At 39.8% G+C, this 25,690-nt stretch overlaps 1 protein-coding gene across 2 annotated transcripts in view; it reads left to right on the top strand.

Moving 5' to 3' along the window:
- The first annotated feature begins 1,601 nt into the window (after positions 1–1,601).
- LOC121343397 (myocardial zonula adherens protein) overlaps positions 1,602–25,690 on the top strand; it is a 50,448-nt gene continuing 26,359 nt past the window's right edge. For both annotated transcript variants that reach the window (XM_041418535.1, XM_041418534.1), the window contains exons 1-7: positions 1,602–1,751; positions 7,560–7,649; positions 15,964–16,122; positions 18,439–18,531; positions 20,893–21,006; positions 21,846–21,998; positions 24,750–24,875. In XM_041418535.1, the coding sequence (XP_041274469.1) occupies positions 1,668–1,751; positions 7,560–7,649; positions 15,964–16,122; positions 18,439–18,531; positions 20,893–21,006; positions 21,846–21,998; positions 24,750–24,875 (819 nt within the window). In that variant the 5' untranslated portion in view covers positions 1,602–1,667. The remainder of the gene's footprint in view (positions 1,752–7,559; positions 7,650–15,963; positions 16,123–18,438; positions 18,532–20,892; positions 21,007–21,845; positions 21,999–24,749; positions 24,876–25,690) is intronic.

The following is a 25,690-nucleotide window of genomic DNA, read 5'->3' as shown; positions in this document are numbered from 1 at the left end:
ACAACTTGTAACTAACCAGAGCAATCTCACAGGTGTGTGAACTCCTTCTCAGCTGAAGCCACAGAGGTCACCAGCTGTCTGCATACCAGAATTTAAACAGACTCACCAGAATGACCAGGACACGTGCTAAGGGATAACCCTATGGGTAGACAACATACTTGTGAAGGAACATGTTCCTCTTGATGATGACACACTTATTACCCACCTGCAAACCCACAAAAGCAGCATTACAAGCAGGACTTAAGACAGGGGTGATTCATAGGGAAATGCAATTGTTTGTAGGAACAAGACACCTTGCCACAAAAAGAATTGTATAACACTCAGTCTTGTCTTGAGAGAAATCCAAATACAAGTGGATGTTCTCATTAATTTGCCTTGGGCTATATTACCTTCCCCAGGAGAAGAAGAGAATAGTAATTGGGAAAACAACAAAAAAGATACTGAATACTAAATGCAGACTCTTCATTCATTCCTCTGCACTGGGCAATGATTTCTTCCTCTCTTGCTCAGATCCTCGTCATGTCCATAGCTCAATGTCCTGCCCTGGGGACAGAGCTGAGAGGCAGAAGGAGCAGAGGCATTGTACACAGAGAGGGTGAGGCACCCACAGTTCAGTGCAGTTTCCATTTTTCTAATGCAGGTTTCCTCTTTCAGCTCTCTGGTCGTTAACATCTTAATAGGTAAGGACATTGTGTAGCCATAACTCTGTTTTCTCGTGGTCATAATTTAATTACATGGAGACAGGAGAAAAGTTATTTTTAAAATGCTGTTTAAGTTATTTGTTCAGTCATTTCTTTCAAACAAAAGCATCTCCTTTGCTTATAACTCCCTTGATTATTGAGAAATGTAGTGCTCATTACAGATGCCCAAGGCTGTAGGTTGAAGATTGTGTGCCGTGTAGGGTGGTATAGGGTTATGGCGTTCCCTCAGCCCAGATGCGGAAGAACTGAGCATCTGAAATGCTGAAGTCCACACTTGCAATCTGGCTCGGGGCCAGCCGGCTCGGGCAGACCACACTCATCCTGTTGGACCTTTGGCACTGAGGCCGATGCTGTCATTCACGCACTGAGCTGCGCCGGCTTTGTGCCTGTCAACCCCGAGGCTGGCTGGGATCTGCGTGCTTTCTGGCGAGCCTGGTACCCATTCCTGGAGCACGGACAGCAACTGACAGACCTGGGTGGCTCATGAATTGCTGTGGGAAGAAGGGGAGGACAGTGTTCAGCTTTCACGTAACACTCTTTTACAGTGCTCAGAGGTGAGTGCCGGAGAACGGGACTGAGTGACCGCCAGTGGCTCCTGCGAGCCCTAACCTCCGTTTCGCAGTGCCGGGAGGTGGCTGTGTGGCAGATGGACCTTTCTGGCTCTCCCCTCGAAGCTCCTCTCCTCAGGCTGCGCACAGACACCCAACATTCCCGTGAGCAGAGGGAATGCCTCCCTGCACTGGCACCTCAGCGTCCCACAGCGACTTTGCCCAGTGTCACGCCACGGGGTGAAATCGGGCACTTCTGTGGCCCGAGTTCCGCGGGGCGGAGGGGGAAGCGGAGCCCGCGCAGCCCCGGCCCGCCCCCGCCCGGCCCCTGCGGCCGCCCGCGGCCAAGTGCGCGGGGGCGGAGCGGCGGCGCCGGCCCGAGGAGCCGCAGAGAGAGCTGGCCCGGCGGCCCGCGGGGATGCTGCGCTACAGCTCGGGGCTCACGGTGACCGCCACCACCCCCCGGAGACCCCCTGGCGACGGCGGCCGCTCCCGGCGGAAGGTGCGCGGGGCAGCGCGGGGGGCGGTGGGGAGGTCCCGCGGGCGGGGTCGCGGGGCGAAGCGGAGGTTCGACATCCCCCCTCGTGCAGTTACCTGCGGAGCGCCTTTCTCTTTCTACCCCCCCACCCCCTCCCCCTTTTCCTTATTTTCGGTGTTTTCAGGTGAAGCTTGGGGTGTGCGAGAGCATCTTTTCGTGCGTTGTTTGTAGGTGTGGGGAAGAGTTTTTGGGGAGTCCTGCAAGGCTTTTGTAGTTCTAAACCCTGACGTGTTCTGTAAACCTGCGAGGAAGGTGTACTTGTGTTGAAGACTTCCCTCACATCATTGAAATGTGCCTGGATATTTACAATGCGAGCTCGCCTATCCTGTCCTGAGAAAGCTCACTGTAATGATTTAGATGGCAATAGTAATTTAGCTATTTAATCAGTTCCTCAAACGCAGATATGTAATTTGCTAATTTTAAAAAAATCATAAATGCACTAAATAATAACTACCTCTTAAATCTGTTTGGCTTCTAAAAAGTTGTTAAAACTGAGGCAGATATGATAGGAATGTCTCTACAGCCACTCAGCTTTAAATAGCCCTTTTCTTGCTTTTGTAACTACACTGCTGTCATTGTGAATGTTGATTCCACATGAGAAGAAAGAAATAAAAAAAAGTGATAATCATATTGTTACCAAAAATACATCCATGCGACCATGATGTTTCTTGAATTATGCAGTTACTGTTTTGATGATGCAAAAATATGAGTTCATAATCTAAAAAATGAAGAATATTGTGTAGTTCTGGTTTTACATAATAGTAAGAAAATCAGAGTGGTCTTCCTGACAAAAAGATCCCTAGTCTTCAAAAACATGAAATTGCTCATGCATAAGAAAAATTATGGTGACTTGAAAATCATAGTTATGTTCCCTGTACATCTTCTGTTTTCCAATTGAGTTTCTCTGTTCTATATTTCTTAAATAAGTTACAGTAAGGGAACTTCTGTTCAGGTGATAAGCTTCTTATTTTAATCCTCTTGATAGATTTCTTGGGAATGATGAACTGCATTTGATACATTATTTTAAGAAAACTGGTAGGAATTTAATTTGTGACTGCAACCGACTGGGAAGCCGTTGTCCCTTTTTTTAGTGAAGTGTGGCTGCCTTACCATGAGTTGTTAGAAAAGGAGCGAGAGACAATTAGAATAACTGCTGAATAAAAGGAAGATGTGTGTCACATTCCTGTGTGCCTGTGGTCACAAGAAAGTGCCGTTTAATTGTGTGTGGAACCTCAGGGGAGAGATTTCATAAATGGAGCAGGCTAATCAACAGATAAATGACCAAAGAAAGTACTTCTTTGCTTTTTAGGACTGAAATTAAACATGCACTGTTTGTCTGCTTTCACCTTCAAAGGTCTAGAGCCAACACTTGACCTTAGTTAAAGGGAAGGATTTTTAGCTATTGAGCTGATAAGGTAGTAGGCAGTTATTCTACAAACATGTTAGCCCCATTTCTTTTGTCAGTATCAACAGTATTAAATTCTGGTGATGTAGAACTCCAGGGCTGGTTTCAAGGTAGATCAATATTGAACCACATCTTTTTTCTGTGGGGGTCCTGTAAAATGCTTAGAGACTGGTTTCTAGTAGAATAGTCTGTATTTTTCTGTTGCTGTGCTGGTAACTTTGGTTATTCTATAACAGCATTGCTCGCTAATTTAACAATTAATTTTAATGAAAAAATCTGTAATTATTTCAGCCCATAGTTAATGCTGAATAATGCCTTTCTGGGTGCTTTGCTTTTTGGAAAGGGAAAAGAAGGGGCTGAAGAACATTACTTAAACTGAATCTGTCATCTGTATTTGTTGTAAGTTGCACCCTAGTGATTTGAGTAGGATGGTAAACATACATGTGGATTGTGGACCTGGGCCATGGATTCTCAACATTTTTAACTAAACTAGATTTTTTTTTTTTTCCTAACTGCCATATTACAATACCTCTCCTCTATGCTGTCCCAATAGCCTCTTAGAAATTTGGTAAAAAAATATGTTTTCACCTGTTACTTTTCATTGCAATCAGGAAGCTTCTGCGGTCTGGTGTTGTGTTGGGGTGAACCTGTCCAGTCTTTGTTTTCCTGTCTGTGTCTTCATTTCACAAATGATGTCAGATGAGCTTTGGAAATGCCACTCATGGGTTGTTGGTGTCAAAAAGTCAGGAATGAACATAAAATGTTGGCACAATTATGATGATTTATAATGTTGGCTTGCCAAAGCTGCAGATACTGCAAATTAAACAAAAGTCAGACAGTCTTGTAGGATTGTTAGAAAGATACCTCATTCTTCTTCTACCCAGTATTTCTTTTTAAAACTTATGTTCACAAAGTTACAATGTTAGTGACATGAAGGTAAGGTGGGAGTCATGTCTGTCCCTGTTTTCTCTCACTTGTTCTTACTGTCAGTAAGCAGATGAAGGAAATTGAATTGCAGCTCTTTCTCTGTTGGAGTAGTTCTCATTCTCCTCCCCATTTTCTTTCTGAATTACCCAGTTTGTTTCTGGAAATTACATTTTCATCCTCAGTTGCATGTTATCCTGCCACTGTTTGGCACTGAGTTAAGGCTCTTCCTGTTAGGATTTCATTTCCATTTTAAGGCATCACTACAGCAGTGTTTGCTGTGGGAGGAGGGCTTGCTGTGATTTCCATGTGAGCCTGCTCATTGATTTGGTCAGTAAAATCACCGACAAATGGCACAGTGTGTTGTTCCTTCAGGAAACCCTGCAGAGCAGGAACAGTGCATGTACAGTGTTCAGAACTGCTTCTAGGGGCTGGAGGAAAAAGCAGTGCCTGTTGTTTTTCCTTTCTAGTCTCCATAGTGTTTTTGAATTTTAGCAGATGTGTCTGTAGTGCCGTCCTTAGGTAGAATGCATCATCTGATGCCTAGGAGGAGCTGGACTGCATGGCGACTTTATACATTTGCTGCTGTTTCCCCAGGGATGCTGAGGAAGTCCCATTGTTGTAAACAATGGCAGAGTACAGCCTGTGTAAGTTTGTTCTAGCAAGGAACTGGGTGGTACTGTGCCACTGCTGTACAAGCCTTGCTGGGCACAATTTTAAGGCTGGAATCCTTATGATTGCCAGTTGGGATGGGGTGGGGTAAGTGATTTGGGGGTAACAGATAAGGCAAGGTGAAAAGGGCAAGAAAAAACAGCTTAACCATGACAACCTTTTGTTGTACAGTGGTTTTAGTCTCAACAAATGACTGTTGTTAATTTATATTTCCCGTGTAGTTGTGATGACTTGACTACTATCTGTACTGGACTTGCGTGGTTTCCTTCATAGTAGTCCTGTGACACCTGTGATGTGAAAGGCAGTTGTGTTCACTCACTGGTGTACAGGTACAGGGATAATTACTTATTTACAATCATTGCATTCTGAATCTCTGTTGGCTATAATTAGCCTCGTACTGATTAATAGGCAAGTTATTTGCTTCAGAGGTTCATACACAACCTCATTCTTTTAACTTTGAGTTGCCAGTCATTATCTATTTCTAGTTATTTCAGGCATTTTTCATGTTTTATCCTAGCAATATGTTCATTCCTTTTTGTCCAGTTGTCCTTTGTTCAAAATCACTGCAAGAAAAAGGTGGCCTCATCTATCACTTCCTGCACAGCACAAACTCACTTCTATTTCCTATTTATGGCTCTGGGCTTTGTTTGCCTCCATGGAGGAATGCCAGTCTACATTTCCCTTCTTGTTGTAAACAGGAATGTTTTAAGAGGAAAGAGCCTTAATAAGCTAATGGGAAGAAAGGGCATGAGGAAATAGATGAGGAAAGGTGAAGTTAATTACCTTGTGAATCAATGAGTTCTAAAGATGAGGAACGTATTATTATTATCTGGATAACTCATCTGTAAGTAGGAAGTACCACCAGCTTCTGTAGTATATGGAGACAGTCTGCTGTTCTCAGAACAAACATAGCAGTCAATCAGTATCAAAAGCCAATGCACCAATTTCATAATTTTAAAATTCATTTCATTGTTTCAGTATTCTTTAGCAAATATGAAAGCATAAACTGCTTTTAAGTTTTGGGGGCTTTATGTCACTCTGTGGCTTCTTGTTCTAGATTTTCTAGCGTATGTATGAATGATAAATTAACAGGGAGGAGGCCACTGCACAAAACATTTCTTTCACAGATATGTCTACAGAAAAGTTTCTGTTTCACCTTGATCTTCTTATAGACTTTTCCCTCTTCTTATTCTTTATAATACAGACACATCTCACATATTTTATAAGAACTTTATCTGTCTCAGGACCCTGTTTCTTACTGGCCTTGCAGACCTGAAAGACCAAACTGAGAGGAAGATGGAAGGCAGTACCTAATATTTCTAAAATACTGTTGACAACATACCAGTAGTCTAAATGCTATTGATTTTTCCTCTCAACAGATTTAAAGAAATGCCAGGAAAAATTGTGAAGTTGCAGATAGTTCTTCCAATTGTGTTTACTTGGGAAGAAGAAAATGTTAAAGCCTGTTTGAAAAGTTGAAAAAGGTCATTTGTCTGGCAATGGAAAATAGGGATGTGATGTGATGCTGAATAGTGGTCTCTGAGAAAAGTTGTAAAGAGGCTTGAAAATGCAGTCAAGGCAGCTTAAATGATTTGAAAGACAGTTGGAAGCAATGAATTGTAAAATGGTAACATTTGGGGTGTATGGGAAGGGCTTTGCTGCAGTGCTCTGAATGCAGTGAGCAGAACTTTATTGCCATTTTCAAGGCAAAAGGAGGTGCTGTAATGACCAAGATGTGAGCTGTTAGCTGGGACAAATGCAGTGGGAAGGTGGGTGTGAAAGAGAGACACACATTCAGCATGACTCCGGGAGAAACTGGAGAGATCCACATCAATGAGATGCTGGGCTGTAGAAGAACAGTGATGTTGGCCCACAGTAATCATGAAAGTGATACTTAAGAGGTTTTGAGGAAGAGCTTTGGGAGCTCTCTTTGTTGCCAGCAGACAGCTGGGATTTTACAGGAAGGTATAGTGCTGCTTTGAATTAGGACAGCCAAATTTCTCATTTCGTCATTTGCTACGCTCTGCTCAGGACTTAGAATTTTTTTCCATAAAAATGTCTCATGAATAGGATTAAGACCAAAAGTTTCTTGTATGAAATGTATTGCTTGGAAAACACCATTAAACCAAAGATGTCTCAGCCCAAAGCAAGGCAAACTGCAGCTGGGTACAGAACGGTACCATGCCTGCTGGCAAGAGAATGGCTGTTCTAAAATCAGATAGGAAACAACACTTTTTTTTTCTGAAGGAAAACTTTTCTGAAGTGTTTTGAAGCTTTACAAACCATTTATATGTATCAGCTTTCAATAATGCTCCTATTTCAAATTTAGTGGAGTTGTAGTACTGAGGTATCCTTGGATCAAATACTATGCTATATGCTGAGCAGAAATGAAGCATTTACTCCAAAATACACTCTGTGTTTCTAAACAATCCCTTTTGAAGAATAAAAGTATGACAAATCAGCAAACAAAATTCAGAAAGTAGAAAATTATGTTCATTGTTTTGTTGTCTCAGATCTCAGTGTCATTTTTGAGTACCTAAGAACAATTTGTTGATTGAAAGGGATTTTTGCTATTTCAGGTATGTAATTATGGGAATGCCCTTGAATTATTTTTGCCAGCTAAAAGCCTCTTTAACCTTAAAAAAAAAATTGTCAGCTGTGTGGTAGAAAGCAGAAAATAGTAAGTTAAAGTTGAATCTCAGTACAGTTCATTCTGTACATTAAATTGTTAGAATCATTTTTGTAACACCTAAATCTTGTTCTTCTTTCAGATGAATGTGTGTAGGCTACGTTTAACAGTGCCACCTGATGAAGTGTCACAGCCTGAACAGGGACCAAAGGAAACTGAGAGAAAGAAAAGTGTAAGTTTTAAAAATCAAAGTTTTACTTCTCTATAAACAAGGAGTAAACATTGCCCTCCATAGATGTTGATATTTGTTGTTTTGGCAGCCCAAAGTTGATTTAGGAACATGTGGAAGATCATCAAATTGGGTGTGAGTTTTGAGTCTAAGCTTTGGAGTTAGGGATGGCAAAACTGCATGCAAAATAGAACGTGGTAGAGGAACAATGAGGTTGTAGGTGATTTGTGACTGTGGTACCTTTACAACTTGATTATTTCATATTTATGTGTCAAAGACCAGGAAACTGCTACTAGGAACACAGTCCTGTATTAAACACAGTCCTGTATTAAAGAGGATCCCATCTTGATTAGGATCCTCTCGATCCTAAAAAAGCATTTCATATTTCATGTAGGCTCAGATTTAATGTGCAAGATTTGAGCATTAATGTAGTTGGTGTGCTGGGGACCCTTGATGTTTGTGTGTGCCAGCTAATTTCAGTAAAGGGTGATGTACAACTAAGAAATTAAAGAATTCAATTATACATTGATAAACCAAAATTAAACAAGTTGATGAATTTTGCCAGACTCAATGTCTGACAATAGAAAGAAAAACAACAATAGAGTTTACTGGAAATAATTTCTTAGAAATACTTAAAGGCAAAAATTACTGCGAAAGGCATTCTAAGCAATAAAAATAAATGCAAAGTAAAATTCTCAAGATAAGGATTCCTTATCAGTTGTTTTTGTCCTGGAATCTTTTATACACTCAGGTTTTCATACACTGGTCTATCAGAGTAATTGGTTCTTCAGGATCTAGAAACATTACTTACAGAATTGTTTAAATAGACCTTAATGCAAACTAAATTTGGGCCACCATTAAATAGTAGTAATTCATTTTGTACGGAGGTGTTTAGTTGTAGCACTTAGAGTAGCTTCTCTGTCAGTGTCTTGTTAGCTTGTATCTGATTGCAGCAACTCTCAGACTGACCTAAGTTTATGGGTCCATTGCCCTAAGAGGAATCCAAGTTTGCTTTTGAGGAGGATAGATATTTACTCATGCCTCACTCACTTTATGGTTCTGAGTAATGTGATAATGAGAAAGAATTGTTAAGTATTAGGGCTGGACAATTTGTAGGGACCGTCTTATGTGACCAATGTTTTTCTCTGCGGGATGTTGCATTTAATGAGCTTTTATTTCCTCCATAATACAAGTCAAGGCAAGTGGGCTTTATATCAGAGAATGTTAAGGAGAGGATATGGAGATAATAAATGCATTATTTGATTCTATGTGCAAAACCGTGATGTTTAAGAGATGGGTCCTTATAAGCTGAGACCAGGAAAAGCCATATGCAATTTAAGTATTGTATGTTCTGAGTAGTTTCTAAAGTTCAGTGCTTTTAGACAATTTAAAGACTTAAAAGTCAGGCTTCAGAGCTAGATGGGATCTACTCAGCCAGTTGCATACCAATTAAAACACAGAGGAATTGTGCCAACTACGTGTGTTTTATAATTTCTGTGTGACAAAGAAAAATACCTCACAGATAGTACAGCCATGGTGTATGGAAGCAGCTATAAAAATCACTGCTCATGAACTGGGTTTCCCTCATGTCTCTAAAGCCAGACAGCAGTGTATTACCTGTAGATTTTTATTGTCTGTCTAATCGATTGCTTAATATATTTGAAGTAACTTACAGTGCACACATGCCTCATGATTAGTCATACTGTGATGTTTTACTGCACAGTTTAATTAAAAAAAACCTCCTAAAAACAGTAATCAGGTATCTGCTGGTCACCCATGTTCAGCTGACTTCACGTTAATGAAATCACTTCAAGCACTTTGAGAACAAGTTTTACAAATGTTAGATCATCCTTACACACTCCTGTGCCCCTTTTTGGAAATAGGGATAATAGAAATTAGGGAACTGCTCTGTTTTCTACCTTGCACTTTACAATTTAAGGTCAAAAAATCCAGCTTCAGCAAGAATCAGGTTTAACATCAAGTCCTTTGCTGGAATCGAGAGTTCTGTGCTGACTTTAATTGCTGACTCCTAAGAAAATGGGAACACGAAAAATGCTTTTGGTATTTACAATACATTAATGTGACTTACAGAAATGAGCTGTAGGGGTAATCTGTGGGATTGCACAGTTTTTGCTGGAGTGCTCAGCCAAGTCAGGCGGTCAGAGCCTGGCTGCAGGTGCTTTCCTCTTTGGGCAGGACAAGTCTCTGCCTCTGCTGCTGAGGGAGGAGAGAAAAGACCTTGCAGTGTCGGAGGGAATGCCAGAAAACTATAAATACACCATGGCGTGACATTTGGTGTAATCTCCCCTTTCAAATCTTTCATTAGAAGGAGGTGATTTTGAGCTGCCCTAGTGTGACACGGTGATGGCTCACTGTGTTTGTTACTTTTCTGCATCTCTCAGGCTCAGTACCATTAAGAAGTGTTTCAGTTGCAGAACCAGGTAATGAACTACACAGCAGCTCTTGCTAGTGCTGATCCTGCCAATAGCTTGTTTTGCTGCTTGTTGTCAGACCAGAAGTGATTCTTTATCAGTTATGTTGATAGCTCTTGCCTTAGCCTTTTTCATTGGAGTCCAAACTTGGCAGGAAATTTATTCAATCTCTATCAGTGCAGTAAATTTCTAGATTAACTTTTTTACTGCTATGCATCCATTGAATAAAAATGAACTAGTGTAAGAGATTAAAAATGACATGATGGATCTGGGTGGTTTTCTTGCAAGAAAATTGCTGCAGGCAATACTGTACTAGGGTGGCCTCTCCCTGCCTTTTGTGAAAGGCTGGCAGATGGTACAGAGTTAGACCCTGATCTCAGAAACTGAAGGGGGAGTGAGTTTGTGTCAGGTTGGATTTTTTATACTCATATTTAGGATATGAGACCCTGAAAGAAGCATATGAGGACTTAACTCACAGGTAGAGGCTGGTTGGTTGGGTTGTTTGAATTGTTAGTACTTTAGGTAGAGAGAATCACAAACTATTCTGATTCTGTTCCATTATTTCTGTCCATGACAGACAATGGGTGACAGTAGTGTGAGGCTGTTTACTTCACCATGAAGTACAAAGGAATGTTGTGCTTGGCAGATTGTATGCAAAATCTGCATATCCTGAAGCCTCTCTTGTCTTGCATAATAAAAGGCTTCCAGACAATTGCATTGTCCCTGTTTGGGATTGGGCTCGTTTTTATCCATCAGTCTCTTTCTTCACTGTCATGGTTAAATTTGGAAGTGTCATTGGAAGCTAAGCTTTTGAGGGCAGAATGTGAAGATATGTACAGACAGACATTTCTTTTTCATTTGGATATGTGGACAAGAGAATGAAAATGAGATAACACTCTGGAGATTTGTGTCACTTTGCTGTCTGTGGCTTTCAGCCAAGATTGAGCAGTGCTTAGTCTTGAACTCAGGTTGGTACTTGGGCTGCATATATCCTCAAACACTTTAATTTTATTGGTTTTTAAACATCACAACTAAGAAATTGTTTTTACTTCCTAAGCAAGAATACAATAGCAAACCTTTTTTTTTCCCAGGAAAAAAAAAAGTAGGCTGTAAAGAAGCCAGAAGGGGAATTTGCTTCTGTACATCATGGTGAGAATCAAGCAGAAACTTTTGTCAGGCCTGGTTCAAGAATATGAGTGCAGTGAGTGTGGGGCTGTGGTGCACATGGAATCTAGGACAGTGCTATTTTCTCTGCTGCTGCCAGCCCACTCCTGTCAGCAGAGCAGAACTTGTACCTGAAAAAATGTGGTTCATCTGCTACAGGTGATGTTACTGTTTCTCAGCCTCTCCAGCACTGGTCGCTTGATTTTTGACTCGGACTAATTACGTAACACCTTTTTTAAAACTAGCACTACATAAAAAATACAGAAAGAATTTCACAGACTTCTGAGGTTACTGCTGTGTTTGTTGTATCTTAGCTTCCCAATGTGTAACCACTGGCATTCTGTGTCCAGATTTCAGGGTTTAGATATCACTTTGTATAATGTCTGACACTTCTCTTTTGAGATGGACACCTGAATTCCACACCCAAGGAGCTTCAGTGTTGGAATGTGTTCAGTGATGCTTCTTGCATTCTTCATGAATTTCAGAACATTCATGTCTGTTGTGGCATGTTTTCCCTATTGTAATACTAGTTGAATGTAAAACATTCCTAAATGTAACATGATTTTTATGGGTAGAGGAATATGAAAAGACATAAAAACAGAGCTACCTTTTGTCAGAGCACAGTAACTTTTCATGGTGAGCTCAATGTTGTACATGTGTCATTTCACTGAAGAGAAAATATGTAACCTCAGTAACAGCATGAATATTCTTGTTCCTTGTGTAACTAGTGAACAGGTAAAAGATAACTGGATGTTGTAGAAATGCCTGGAATGTGGGTGTTAAGGGAAAGATAAAGCCTTGCTTGACTGATGTAATTCTTGTTTAAAGTTTTTTGATGGTGTAGGTAAACAGAAAATCATGAGTCACGAAAATTTCAAGGCCACAGGGATACTTAACACAGACTTGTGTTAAGCATTACATTAGATGTCCTTTTTTCTCAAAAAATATGAGTCTTCTGTGCTTTTGCTTTCAATTTTGGGGCAGGGAGAAGAATTTTGGGGCAGATATGAGCCTATCTGACTTTTATTTATAAAACGGGTAGATTAGGAAGCATATATCACCCCCCAGTGTTATTTACATAATGCAAATTAAAACATAGGCCGTAGAAAAATCAGTGAAAAACTAAATTCAGGGTTTAGTTTTGTAATGTCTTCACCTCTTTCATGCTACTTGTGCTGCCTCCGTGGACAGAGACATAAACAGGATCCATGGTAATTATCAAGACTTTTGCAACCTTGGGGTGTAGGCTTCTGTTTTAAATATTTATTAGTGAGGTAAAGACAGTCTGTGTTTCTTTGGTGCATTCTGTGTGATGACACCAAGCGCAGCTGTCTGTTGCTGCAGCGCAGACAGGACGTGTTCCTGCAGGCTGATCCAGGCCGTGCCAGCATCCACACCATGTGTCCTTGCTGTCACCTTGGGCTGTCGTAGAACTGACTGTAGGTGCAAAGAAATATTCACAAACAGGTTAAGCTAACTCTGCCTTTTCAGATCATTAGCTCACATTAGAAGGGATTTGGCTGTTATTTTGACCTTAAATGGTTGATTAATCTAATTAACCCTTCCATCTTAAAGCACTATTCAGGTTAGCTTTACGGTATTTACTTGCTCCTAAGTTCTTGCATGTATTTACTTACGCTGTTATCTTCACTGAGATGCCTCACTGCAGATAAGAGTGGAGACCATTGAGGACCTGCTTGGAAAAATATCTGAGTTCTGAGAGTGGGTATGTATGGGACACAGAGGAAAATAATGGGAAGTATTTAAGTTACTGTTATGTAGTTCTTGAGCATGTGGAAAATCCAGAATTTGTGAAAGAGGAAGCATGGGAGAGAGGATGTATCAGAGGAAGAACTGAGTACAAGGCAGAAGTGGAAAAAACAGTGAAGAGAGAATAATAGACAAATATGTATAAAGTAGCTTGAGAGGAGGCAAACTGGCAGAACCATACTCAGTGCATGCTTACTGCTGCAGTTCTGTGGAGATATTTGAGAAGTGAGCTACTCAGCAAGGCCTTGTTTAGAGACGAAGCTGTATAGAAAAAGTAGTCAACAAACAAAGCAACCATCTCAACCTGCATTCAGAGGAGTTTTCTGATTGTAACGTTTCTCCTAAGAGGAGACTGCATCAGGTGAGCCCCTTTTTGGTTTGACAGAGCCCTGAAACCACTGGGCACTGAGAAGAAATTCAGTTACTAAACAGAAAAGGGTGAGTAGAAGATAAGCATGGCTGGAATAGAACAGCAATGAAAAATGTTAAGGAAACATGAGAACAGTTACTTGTGTAGCTTTGGCTCACGCGTCTTTAAAACAAGCAAGAGCTGAAATTTTAACAGGCACTTGTCTGGGGATTGTGATACAAAGGAAGAATAAGGGGAGGGTAAAAACAATATCCTGTATTTGAAGTAGCACATAGAACTGGAACAGTCAACAGATGATGGAGAGTCCTTTAATCTTCTGAAAGAGAAGTAACAAAGGCATCTTAGGAGGCTTGTGCACATACAGATAACAGGCAACTTTAGCATTGTTGCAAGAGACATGTTACCAGTCTGCCTTTGTGAGTACCTAATCCTGCATGTACGGTTCATTATAATGTAAATTTAAGTGTCTGTTCATCTCTGAAATACATATGTAAGTGCCATGGGTGATTCTCCAGCTGCAAACCCATTGGTCTGAATTTGTAGGTCTTTCTTGGGGAGTGGGGGGTGGCCTGGGAGAGGGGGCATCCTTCAAAGCATTCCTTAGGAATGTGTTCATCATATTCTAAAAATAAGGAACTTGGTCAGAATTTTTATGCCAGAGTTCTGCAAACAGCACTTAGACAATTCTGCTAATGTTTCAGAGGCACAAAGGACCTTGGTATTGCTGGTATTCAGCTGTTCACCTCATTAAAAATGAGTGATCATGGGCAAAGGGTATGGATTTATGAATTCAGTGTCTGGTGCCTTGGTAACCTCTAAACAATCAAAGTGATTATTCATTCTGTTATCAGGAAGATGGAAACTTGTGTGTAATCCCTTTTTCCAGATGCAGGGGAGGAGCTGCAGTGATCTATGAAAGAAACAACCCTCAAAGCAAACAAACACAAAATAATTTTGAGTCATGTCCCCATCTTGTTTCTGTATTTCTCTATTTCTAAGTATGAGGTGTAGAACTTTTGTTTGTGCACATCCAAACAGCAAAACAAACCCCCAATAATACATAATTATGAAACATCTCATTTTGAGGATATGAAGCTTTGCATATGTTTTCAAAGTGCAAAATTACATCATGTATAGGTAGGGCTGGTTGCCCAATGTTTTCTTCATTAAATGGTTTTAAAACTTTCTTCTCAAATGAAGGCTTACAACTTTGTTATTCTATGCCTGAAATGTTCTTTATTGGGTGTCTGTCTGTGATTGTTCCCCTCCCAGCCCTGCACACACACACCCAGAGCCTCAGCAACATGCTTAAACTATTAATGATGTGATAAAGAAGAGCGTATAGGATTTACAGTGTTGAGGAAAATCAGTCAGTGCCATGTGGGAAGGACACAATATAAAACAAATGTCTGTCTCTGTAAATGTTTCTTAATACAAGTAAGTTTTCCTGTTAATTTCCCCCATACCTAAAGAAATATTTATTCTTATATTGCCAGCACAGTTGTGTTGATTTGGCTGCTAAAAACTGAGAGTGCTGCTGCTTTAGGCTACAGATGGTGTCTTCTCTTCTCTGTCCTGGTAAGGATGGGAGATCTCCAGGATGCAGCTCCAGATGGATATAAGATGCTGAGCTTCATCTCTTTAAGCCTCTGTTTGTTGTCAAAGACTATTTAGACAATGTTTAGAATAAAAAAAACAAAACCAAAACATATTCTAAAGTCAATGTAGTAAATGTCCTCAAGTGGACCTGTATGTGGTATATCCAGCACAAGAAAGTAAATTCAGTAAAACAATCCATGCCTGATTTTTCTTTAGAACTGACCTTTCAAACAGAATGTGCAAAGCTTATCAGTAACAGCTGTGTTTCCAAATTCTGCTTTATCTTCAAGTGAGACAGATCTTTTCTCTTTTAAAGAACACTGTCTAAATGTTTTAATTTCAATTTCTTAGAACTTTCTATGTTTTTTGAGTAAACTTGTGAATTTTTCTTTCCTGCAGCCGGGAGTTTGAGAAATGAGGAATAATTCTCTGGTTGCAAGAGTTTAGAGGGAGCTAGAGACCTGACAGTGTTTCTGAAAGAATGCAGAAAAGTTACATCTGGTGGTGAATGAAAATAAGCCAGTTTACCCTTTTCTTACATGCCTCTACCTCTCCTTGTACAAATCAGCCTGTTGTCTCTAGCTGTGCCTAGATGACTTCTATTGAAGGCAGTGGTAATTAAGCATCTCTGTATTCTTTATCAATTATAAGTTGGTCATTGTTCTTTCCAAAAACATGAAGGTTGACAGGTTGACTCCAAAATGTTTGTGAGTTAGTGTTCATATGTTCTGCTGTGCTTTTGCTATGATTGGTCTCTCTCCTGGCCCTAAGTTACTGTGGTTTTATTTATGGTGGTGTTTTTTTTGGTTTTTTTTTTGTTTTTTTTTTTGTTTTTTTGTTTTTTTGGTTTTTTTTTGTTGGGTTTTTTTTTTTTTTTTTTTTTGGTTTTTGGTTTTTTTTTTTTTTTTGTTGGTTTTTTTTTTTTTTTTTTTTTTTAAATTTTTGTCTTATTTTTTTTTTTTTTTTTTTTTTTAATTTTTAGGAGCTCTACCATGTTCCAAATGGGATGTCTCCAGGGAAGCTCTCTCATGGGATGGTGTATGGTGTTGTGCACCGAACTGACAACAACCATAAGAGAGAAATGGTGGTGTATGGCTGGTCAGCTGATCAGCTGAAAGAGGAGATGAATTACATTAAAGAAGTGAGTTACACTTTCACCTCAAAATTTGTTAAATACCCTTTCCATATATCCATATATTTCCATATATGTAGAGCTGTGAGAGTATAATGGGATGACTGATGTCTAGCCCAACATCTCTGTTTGAACTGGGAACCTACTCTGAAGATAGAGGCTGGCCTTGGTAGTATTTGAGTTGGGAAAAATCATGCCCTATACCTGGGAACTGTGCTTCCTGATGGAAGAAGTTATGTAAGGAGACACCTGAAAAGATAGTTTCTCTCTTCCTCTTCTTCCCCTGACCCCAAAATCCTCAGCTTTGAAAAGGCTTCTAAATTAGGTGACATAGTAAAGTCACTTGGGTATATTTTGGGGCGGCCTTAAAATAGTCATCCTAATAAGGATGTCTTTGTACTACTTTTTCTGTGCCTGCTCATTTATCACAGTTGGCAGAAGATTGCCTGAAAAACACAAAATGCATTTATGATCCTGCTTGAAATTTTTCTGTTCTTGGAACTCAGCATCTCTTTGCCCATCAGTCTTTGTCCCTCAGGCTGTGTCAGTAACACCCTGATTACGTCACGGCAAATAATCTGACCTCTTTCCATCCACCCTCACCACCCAGGAGGCTGTTGGTCAGCCTTTATTGTGTTACACTGGTTCAAGTGCAAACTGAGTTGATAGAGAAGGGAGGAACCCTGAGTCAAGCAGCAGTGTAAAGCACTTTAATCATGTAATCATGTGTGCTCCTTGCCTGCCTGCTCTGTGGCTATCAGCACTTGCTTCTCTCCCTCAGTACTCCCAGTTTGCCGGCTCCAGGTGTTCCCCACTCTCAGGCTGAGGTTAGGGACTGGCAGGGTCTGTCAGTGCTGTGGGGCTGCTGAGGCACACTGCCTGCCTTGGCTGCTGCTTTCCTGCCTAGGTAGTTTCTCTGCCCTGCTGGGGCAGTGCCAAGGGACAGGTGAATTGGCACACAGCAGGGCCAGCTCCCCAAACTGCACTGTCTCTGGTACCTGGGGATTGCTTGGGCTGGGACCATCTCCCTGCCCTTTTCTTCCTTTATGGAGGGACACATCACACCAGGTGAACTGCATGTCTTGCTTGTGCATTCAGGGTACTGATGGTTTCAGGAAAAAGTGGGAAGGACAGGGGAGGAGACATGCTGGCTTTTGCTCTTCTGTCTTCCGGATGCTGTGTTCAGCTCTGCTACTTTGTGATCTTTGGTCTGCTAGAGTAGTGGTGTCTTTAAAAGCAGAATCTTGAACAAGAGTCCTCAGCTTGTGCCGTGTATGTGCTGACTCAAATAGACCAAAACTGATGAGCCATGTCAGAGCTGCTGACAGCTTCCTCTGCCTGAGTCAAATTTCATCTTGCAGGAGGGTGTGTGCCTGTGTTTGTGCGTGGGGAGGCACAGGGTGAGTGGTGCTTTCCTGAGGTGTCAGCTCCCCTCTCTCTTCCTCATCCCAAAGGGAGCCCGTGGGTAGGGAGCACTCCTTGTATAGGTCTGGTGGCCAGTGCCCCTCTTTCTGGGAGTGAGGGGATTCTATGCAGAGCTGCTAAAAACATCCCCTGCTAAAGTTTTGCCCTCATCCCACTGTGCAGACACAGTAAACTCACTGACCTAAATGATCTGCAATCAGCCTGTGCTTGGCAGAGGTGAGGAAGGGAAAAAAAGAGGTTGAATTACGTAGGCTGTAGGCAAACATGACTGCAGTGGCATGTAAAGCCAACTTGGGGGTTTTTGAATGGTTTTTTTCCTAGAAAGGCAAAGAATAATTTGCATCCATAGTTCTTGAAATCAAATTGAGTTCTCCATTCTTCAGATTTGAAATTGCATTGGTAAATGTAAGCTAGTTTTTTGTTTAGTTAGATATAAGTTTAAAAGACTGAAATTAAAAGTGTTTATCTGCAAAGGATACCCAGGGGAAACCAACCACTTTTAAAAGTATGGAGGTACAATAAGTCCATGCCTTTTTTCAGAAATAAAACAATATGTGATCAAATTACTTTTAATTCATTTAGTAATCAGGTTAGAATGACTTACAGGTATTTAATTGAAATTAATTTATCTAAATTATTAATTTATAAATGTTTAAGCATGTACACAGAGGTTTGGAATTAGTCACAGTGACAGTTATTTCTATCATCCCTATGTAGACAAGTCTTGAGACTTAATTTTTTGTCTTTTCCTTGAGAATAAATTGCTGTTATGCAGTGGTAGATTAACAATGGAAATTACAGAAAGTAACAATGAAGAACATAGAGAAAAAAATAATGTCCTACTATATGAACAGTATAATCCAAAATTTTGATAAAGGCATTTGATTTTTCTGACACCAGGTGAGAGCAACTCTGGAAAAAGTAAGAAAGAAAATGTATGGTGAATATGATGAAATGAAACGAAAAATACAGCAGCTTACAAATGAACTGAAAGTAAGTACCCATTCGTTTGCAAGGAAAGCATATGGGAATAACTGTCCCAGTGTTATCTAGAAACTTTTCTTTTGCTTTAGCAGCACAGAACTAATCTTCCAAACCACTCAAATTCGCTGTTTTATGTGAAATCTGTAGTTTCCTTTTGTTATTTTTTTTCCATCCAGGAAGGTAAAGCAGGACAGGGATGCTTTTGCATATGAAATTACTAACTGGCTGGAAATTCTTGGAAATAAAATAATGATTTTGATACCATTGCCAGTGTGTATTGGTAATTAATAGAGATGGATGTAACAGCTTGCAGGTGAATCAAATAAATAACATTGATAATTAGGAGAAATTGATAACTTGGAGTTATTTCAACACTTTGCTCTGTTTTACTGACTCTGTTGTTGAAACACTAAGTAAAAGAAGTAACAATATTCGTGAGTATTAAAGTGCTAAAAATGATTTACCTTTTGGTTTTTAATGGAACGTTTCAATAGTCATTCAATGACCTGTCTTTCTTCTGACATGCTGCTTTAGCAATAAAAGCTGCTGCACTCTGTAAATAGCCTTCATATTAAACTGCTGAGTTGTTGGATCTAAAAAATCCCCCTGAAAACTTGCTTTGAATTTATGTTCAGCATTGATTTTCACAGCCCTGGTTCAAAGGAAGATTTGGCAATAAAAGTATTCTGACTTCAAGGGACTGGGACCTTGACTTGTGCCCTTCTGCCTTCCTCATTCGGAGGCTGTCAGTTCCCTGCATGCTGTATTAGGTACAAAAATCAGAACTTGGTGTAAACTGGTACTTTCATTCTGTGCAACTGGTCTCAAAAAATAGAGAAAAAATCACCCTGACTTGAGAGGAAGAGAGAGAAAAAACTCAATTTCTGCAAACTGTGTTAAATAATCATAATACAAACAAGACTCACTACTCTCCCCCCAGCATGCATGTGCTAAATGCTGATTCAGGTGCAGCTTTGTTGTCTTTGCTGCTGATCTTTACTGAATAGCAGTGATGATATCCTGCACTTCCAGAACTACTGTCAGACCAGTAGAAATCCTGAATGAGTCAGAAATGCTTCTTTAATTAAGGGTTTCTGACCAGCTCTGACAGAATATCTAGTTCTCCAGCAAATTAGCAGTTCATGAGGCTTCCTTCTGACATAAATGGCACATTAGGAGACATCCTTCCCTTTTTTTAGTACTCTAGATTGCCTGAAAGGAAGCACAAATGTTGTTCTTCCTAATAATGTGAGCTTTTGTTTGGTTAGTTTTTTGGGAGCTGATTTTGGTTTTATGTGACTGTTGTTTTTTGTGCTATTTCCGAATCCTGTTTAAAATCCTTTCTATACTCTTTGCTTCAGCTTTCAATCACTGTGCTTTTATCTTTGCAATTTCCAGGACAACTTTTTATTCATAAAGGTTATTTGAAATTTGCTCTTCCAATATCCTGCCCTGGGCTTCTTCTCACATGTTCTTGCCTTGTAACTTTCTTAATCCATCCAAAGCATTTCTGCTTTCGTTTGTTTTACATGAGCACACATTTATGGAAGGTTAACAGTGACTACTTGGCCTCTACTCCCTATGCTGACCTAATCTGTGTATGGCTTGGTTACTACATACTTGTCCCCTGTATCAGTCTTTGGTGTTCTTCTCTTTTTATCAAGAAGCAAATCTGGTCCCTCTAGGAATGTGAGCTGGTTGGCTTTCATTAGTAACACTCTTTCCCTCTTTATTATTGGATCATTCACAATTATTTACACTGTTTGAGTTTTGGTCTCTTCTTGAATGATGTCATTTTGTGTCTTTCCCCTCCCCCCCCCTTCAGTTTTTAAGCATGTGTGTGTGTACATATCAGAAAATGACTAATTTTCACACAACAAAGCCCTCTGGCTTCCCCTTCCTGCTTTGTACTGTTTCTTCCTTACGTCTTCTTGATGTTGCTTCTCTGTGTACCTGATTAGTCAGTTCCTTCTTAATTAAGGCCTTTCTACAATTCACAGTTCTTGATTTCCTTATTTCTTGCATTCTTCTGCTTTTCACTCTGAAGTTTTACAATCTGCCCACTCTATGTATATAATCTGTCTGAATAGAGAGCTGCCAATTGTCCTCTTGTCCTTTGAAAAAGAACAGCTTATACAGTGATTGCAGACTAACAATAAACTTAGATACTCATGCCTTATTTCTGTTAGATTATTTGGATTTTAAGTTTTGTTTGTTTGTTTGTAAAAGTATACTTTGAGGCCTGTATATTTTAAGCATCCTAGTAAAATGAAAACGACCTTAGCATCTTTTTCTTGTGTAGCTCTCTTGGAAAGAATAGATAAACTTGGTCATTATTCTATATAATTATTTTTTTTTCCCCCTGCTCAGGTGACAAATGCTCATCAGGAATCCTTAGAGAATCATGTGCGAGTGCAGGCTGCAGCCTTAGATAGCTTTAGTGAAATGAACAGCTCCTTGACATCAGCATCAATAGACTTGCAGGTACATCTTCATAGCTGCTTCCCAGCTCACAGCTGCCTTTTCTAACATGGATTTCAAAGCATGCAGAAAACATGGATGACAGATACAGATTCTAACACTAAGCAACACCATAAAGTACTGTCTTGGATATCTAAAGCACCTAATTTAAGAAACAAAGAAAAATGTTCCAGAAGTTCTTGTGTTAAAAAAAAAAATTACAAATAATGCACAATAAAGAGATACTGATATGCAGCAGACTAATACCACAAATCATGTCTCTGTGAAGGATCTAAGGTGAAAATGTGATTTGGTCTGTATAGTGCAAAATGGTGCATCTCCTGACTTAGTTCTGCCTTCAGTTGGTAACAGAAATGAAGTGGCATGTTTGGGTGCCAGACACTTGTAAGATTTTACATACCTGTGAAATGCAGGGGGAGGGATGAGGTGGGAATTTCCATGTATCTGAGCTGAACCACTTAATGTCCCTGCTTTCTTGTATGTAACAAGAATATTATATTCTTGTACATTACTTTCATGTTTTCAGTCCACTGCATTTTGTATGTATGGCATGGCCCTCAGAGAGAGGGGAAAATTATTCATGCTGAAATGTATCCATGTTCCTTTTTTTTTTTTTTTTTTTAAATAGTGTTCCAGGACTCGATTTCACTGAGTATACTCCTACAAAACACCTTCTAGCAACAGCAAAAGCCATAATTTTAAATATTAAAACTTGCAAAACTCTTCACACTGAATTAATGTGTCAGAAAGCTCTTTAAATGTGCTGTTTCATAATATCTTGCCTATATTAATTAATCAAATTATTTCTGACTTTAAATATGTGCTTTGCCTCTTTCTTCTAGAAAACTCTAGTGGATGTTACATTGGAGAACACAGATATAAGGGAACAAATAAGGAATTTAAAACATACACATGAGCAATCTATGGAAAAGCTGAGAGAGAAACAAAAGCAACTGGAAACGGCACAAATTGAAAATCAGTTACTGAAGTTAAAGGTGAGCTGTACAAACTCCCCCAAAAATACTGCGCAGTAAGGGCATTAGGTGGATGTTAAATGAATTCCTTGGCCTTATCTGTAAAGGGTTCTTCATTCTTCATGCCCTTGCCATGCCCTCGAACTCCCTTGTTCCTGTGAATCAATACTGGTTTAATAACAAAGAATCTCAGCTGGCGACAGGCAGTCTTCCCATAACATGGGATGCAACATAAGAGTGAGAGATGTTGGCAGGTGAAAATTCAAACCATTAAATGGTTATTAGTGTCCTTTCCTATTAAGTAAAGGAATATTACAACTCTGCACATTGCTACCTGAATTTCTTGGTGTTGAGTTTCTTTGGTATTACACCATTTTTAATAGGTAGTCTGTTAAGTCTTATGAGCATGTGGTCAGCAGGTAACAGCAAGCATCTTCAAAAGAGAATTAAGCTATTTCTTTCAGAGAAATGCAAGGGAATAAAACACAAACTGCATGGTTTAATATGACAGACAGCTTGACCATGTTCTCCCCTCATCACCTAAATGATTCCTTTAATTTCAAAAAAAACCAAGTCTACAAAAAACCCAAATAAAACAAACAATACCCTCTCCTCCCCGAAAACCTTTGTCTCTGTTAAAATTGCTCAAAGCAGACCAATTGGGATATAGTACTACATCAGAATTCATCAAATTTTGAAAAATTAGTTTCTATTTTTGATAAAGTTTCTGAAATTAAGGTGACTGCAGCTATATTCATGTTTAATCTTGAGAGAAAAGGTGTCTTTCTGGCTGTTTTGCTAGTGACTAGCACTCATGCTTAATGATGAATGGTTAAACAAGAAAACATATCTGCACTTCATGTTCTGCCTTCCACTCACAGTGAAGCTCTACAGGCTATAAAAGTAGCTGTATTTTGCACCTGTGGTTGTCAGCAGGAAATAAAAAGAGGGAAAAACCAAGTAACAGATGCAAATATGATGCAATTAAGATTTTAAAACAGAAATTTGGGCTTCACTACAATATTAAAGACAGGCCCAAGCAAGTCAGGGAAAGGTATGTCTGTTTCTAAGAGCAAGGAACTGAAGTCTCAGTTTGACTGAAAGCATAAGGATTTGTTTATCTTCAAGCATGTCAAGCTCTGCAGAATACAGGCCCTGCATTTACACAGCAAAAGTGTAAATTTTGCCATGACACTTTCAGTTTTACTACCAAGTTAGTGAAAAATATACCTCATTACTGTTGTTGACAGTTAAATATAAAACTATGTCTCAAAAGGTGCCAAGAGTTCTGGGAATTCATTCTAGCAGTAAGGAAATGGTGTGGGATCTGGGAGGTTAGTGTTGAAAAGCAGTAACTACTGTATACCATGATTACATTGTGGGTGGAGAACACACCTGTGGGGCTTATTAAGGTTTGGTTTATTCATAAATCTGTAATAACTTACAGTGGAGATGTTGCTTAAGTGTATCATTATAGATGCCCTGATACATCCACTTTTTTAATGCTAGTTTTCACTCATTGTCCTCATTGCACAAGGTGTAAGGGAAGAAGTGATGGAGATAAAAGGCCAGAGATCCTGTTCCAGGGCAGTGTATCTTAAGGAATCTGGGGTTTAATGATTGGCTTTCTCTAAATGATACGATTCTTTCAGGCTTCCTGAAATGTGGAAGGTTCATTTAACTCCACACCCTCTCATAGAGTGCAGGTGACTACCTGTGCCCCAGGGCTGGCCTAGTCGAGATGACAGAGGGGACAGTTGCAGTACGAGTCCTCCAGGGCTCATCCCTTTTCAAAGAATGAAACACACTGTTTTTTTTCTACAGGGTACTAAACCAGCTTGTTTCTGCCATGCAAGATGAACCCAAGGGTTTACTAAACCTTTTGGTCCATGAAATAGAAAAATATCCAACCTAAAACCTTAATCATCAGAACTCTGTATTTTGTAGCTGTGTTAAGTGTGGTGATCAGCAGCGAGCACTTTATTCCTCCTCTTCCTGTCACTTTTATAGCCCCCACAGCATTTCACTATAACCTTGGCTGATTCACAGCATCTCTAGGAGGAGAACTAAGTTCTGTACTAACTGTTTTACTTCAATTTTATTGTGGTTTACATAGTAGATGGACCTAAGCTGTGAATATCCTATCTGGTGTTTAATTACTGAGGGTGTGTTTCAGTCAGTGTTTTCAGCCAACAGCAGGAAATCCTGTCTCTGAATTACCATTCTGCCTTCTTCCCCATAGCTCTAGTAAAGTTTCTGGTTCTGTTGTTAAAAATTAACCCTTCCACATGCCTGCGAATTCTAATTTTCAGTTTGATTGCAGGGAGGGTACTGCAATAAAGTATTGCTTTGAGTGTTCATGGTCATTCAGAAAGAGGAGTTGAGTCTAGTCCACCTCTAGTCCATGCTTCAGTAGAGCAGGGGGAGACACTATTGCCTCAATGGGGAAACAAACCAAGTGACTTGGGAGGCTGTTATGGAATGGTTCAGCAAAGAGGCATGGCCTGATCTTGGATCAGCAATGACTAAATAAGATAATTGCAGACAACATGGAACTTGAGAGAACAGTAACTTCTACAGATTCAAATTAAGTGAATACTGGCAGAATGCTGTAAATGGTCTTGATGCAAATGGAAATCTACTTTTGCAATGCCAGATTTATAACAAGGGGGAGCTTAACTTCAAACTCTTATTTTCTCATCATGTGAACTCTCTTTCTCCTGCTGCCAGCAATACTGTATTTACTGATGGGGCAACCCTCCTCTCTCACAGGTGGAGTCATCGCAGGAAGCCAATGCTGAAGTCATGAGAGAGATGACCAGAAAGCTGTATAGTCAGTATGAGGAAAAAATGCGAGAAGAGGAACAGAAACACAAGGCTGAGAAAGAAATGCTGCTGGTATGTACAGCCAGTCTGTAAGAGCAGTGCTTAGCTTGGATGCCATTTCTCAGTCACTTCATACTCTGGAGCTGATGCAAGTTCCTTCACTCCTGTCTCTCTGATTAATCGTGCCGTAGTTACTGAGCTTCCCAAACATTTGGAGTTATAGGACAAAGAAAAATATGTGTTCAAACATAGTAATATCAATGATAATCTAGATTTCAAAATCTGAAACAGGGTAAGTAGGCTTTTTTAACTTCTGATTCTCTAAAAAAGGAAAACATAATGTCCAAATTTAACAAGTGACAGTTTAAGAAGGGGAAAGGAGAACTTCACTGGATGCTACTGGAACAACAACTCTCCTGTCCCCAAATTTCCCTCCACCCCCAAGTTAAACCTTTGTATGAAGAGTATGTTGTTGCATTTTTTTAAATTATAGAATCAGATAATGATGGAGATTGAAGATAGATGCTCCTTTTTATTCATATTGCTTTACATCTAAGGAAAGTACAAAGCTGAACATGGCCAACTATGGTGTTTAGAAAGCTGTCTTTTGCAGCAGCATATTTTTCTCATGCTGTTATTTAACAGCATCCTCAGGGAAAGGGAAGGGAAATCAGCGACCTAAGAAATGGGTAAAAGTTTCTTTTGGATTGTCATAATGATGCTTTACTAATACCTGTGTATTTGAAAGTACCCCCAATCTTTGCTCTATATAATTCACTCTCAGGATCAACTGTTCTGATTTCTGAGCAGGTGTAGTGAAAAGCTTTGAGCTCTTTAGAGCTATTAGTCTGGCCCCTAGAGCCAAAAAGAAGAAGAAATATTCCTCA

Source organism: Onychostruthus taczanowskii, unplaced genomic scaffold, assembly GCF_017590055.1.
Source record: "Onychostruthus taczanowskii isolate IOZ18803 unplaced genomic scaffold, ASM1759005v1 scaffold6, whole genome shotgun sequence".
Lineage (NCBI taxonomy): Eukaryota > Metazoa > Chordata > Aves > Passeriformes > Passeridae > Onychostruthus > Onychostruthus taczanowskii.
This window is presented reverse-complemented; position numbering and strand designations above follow the sequence as displayed.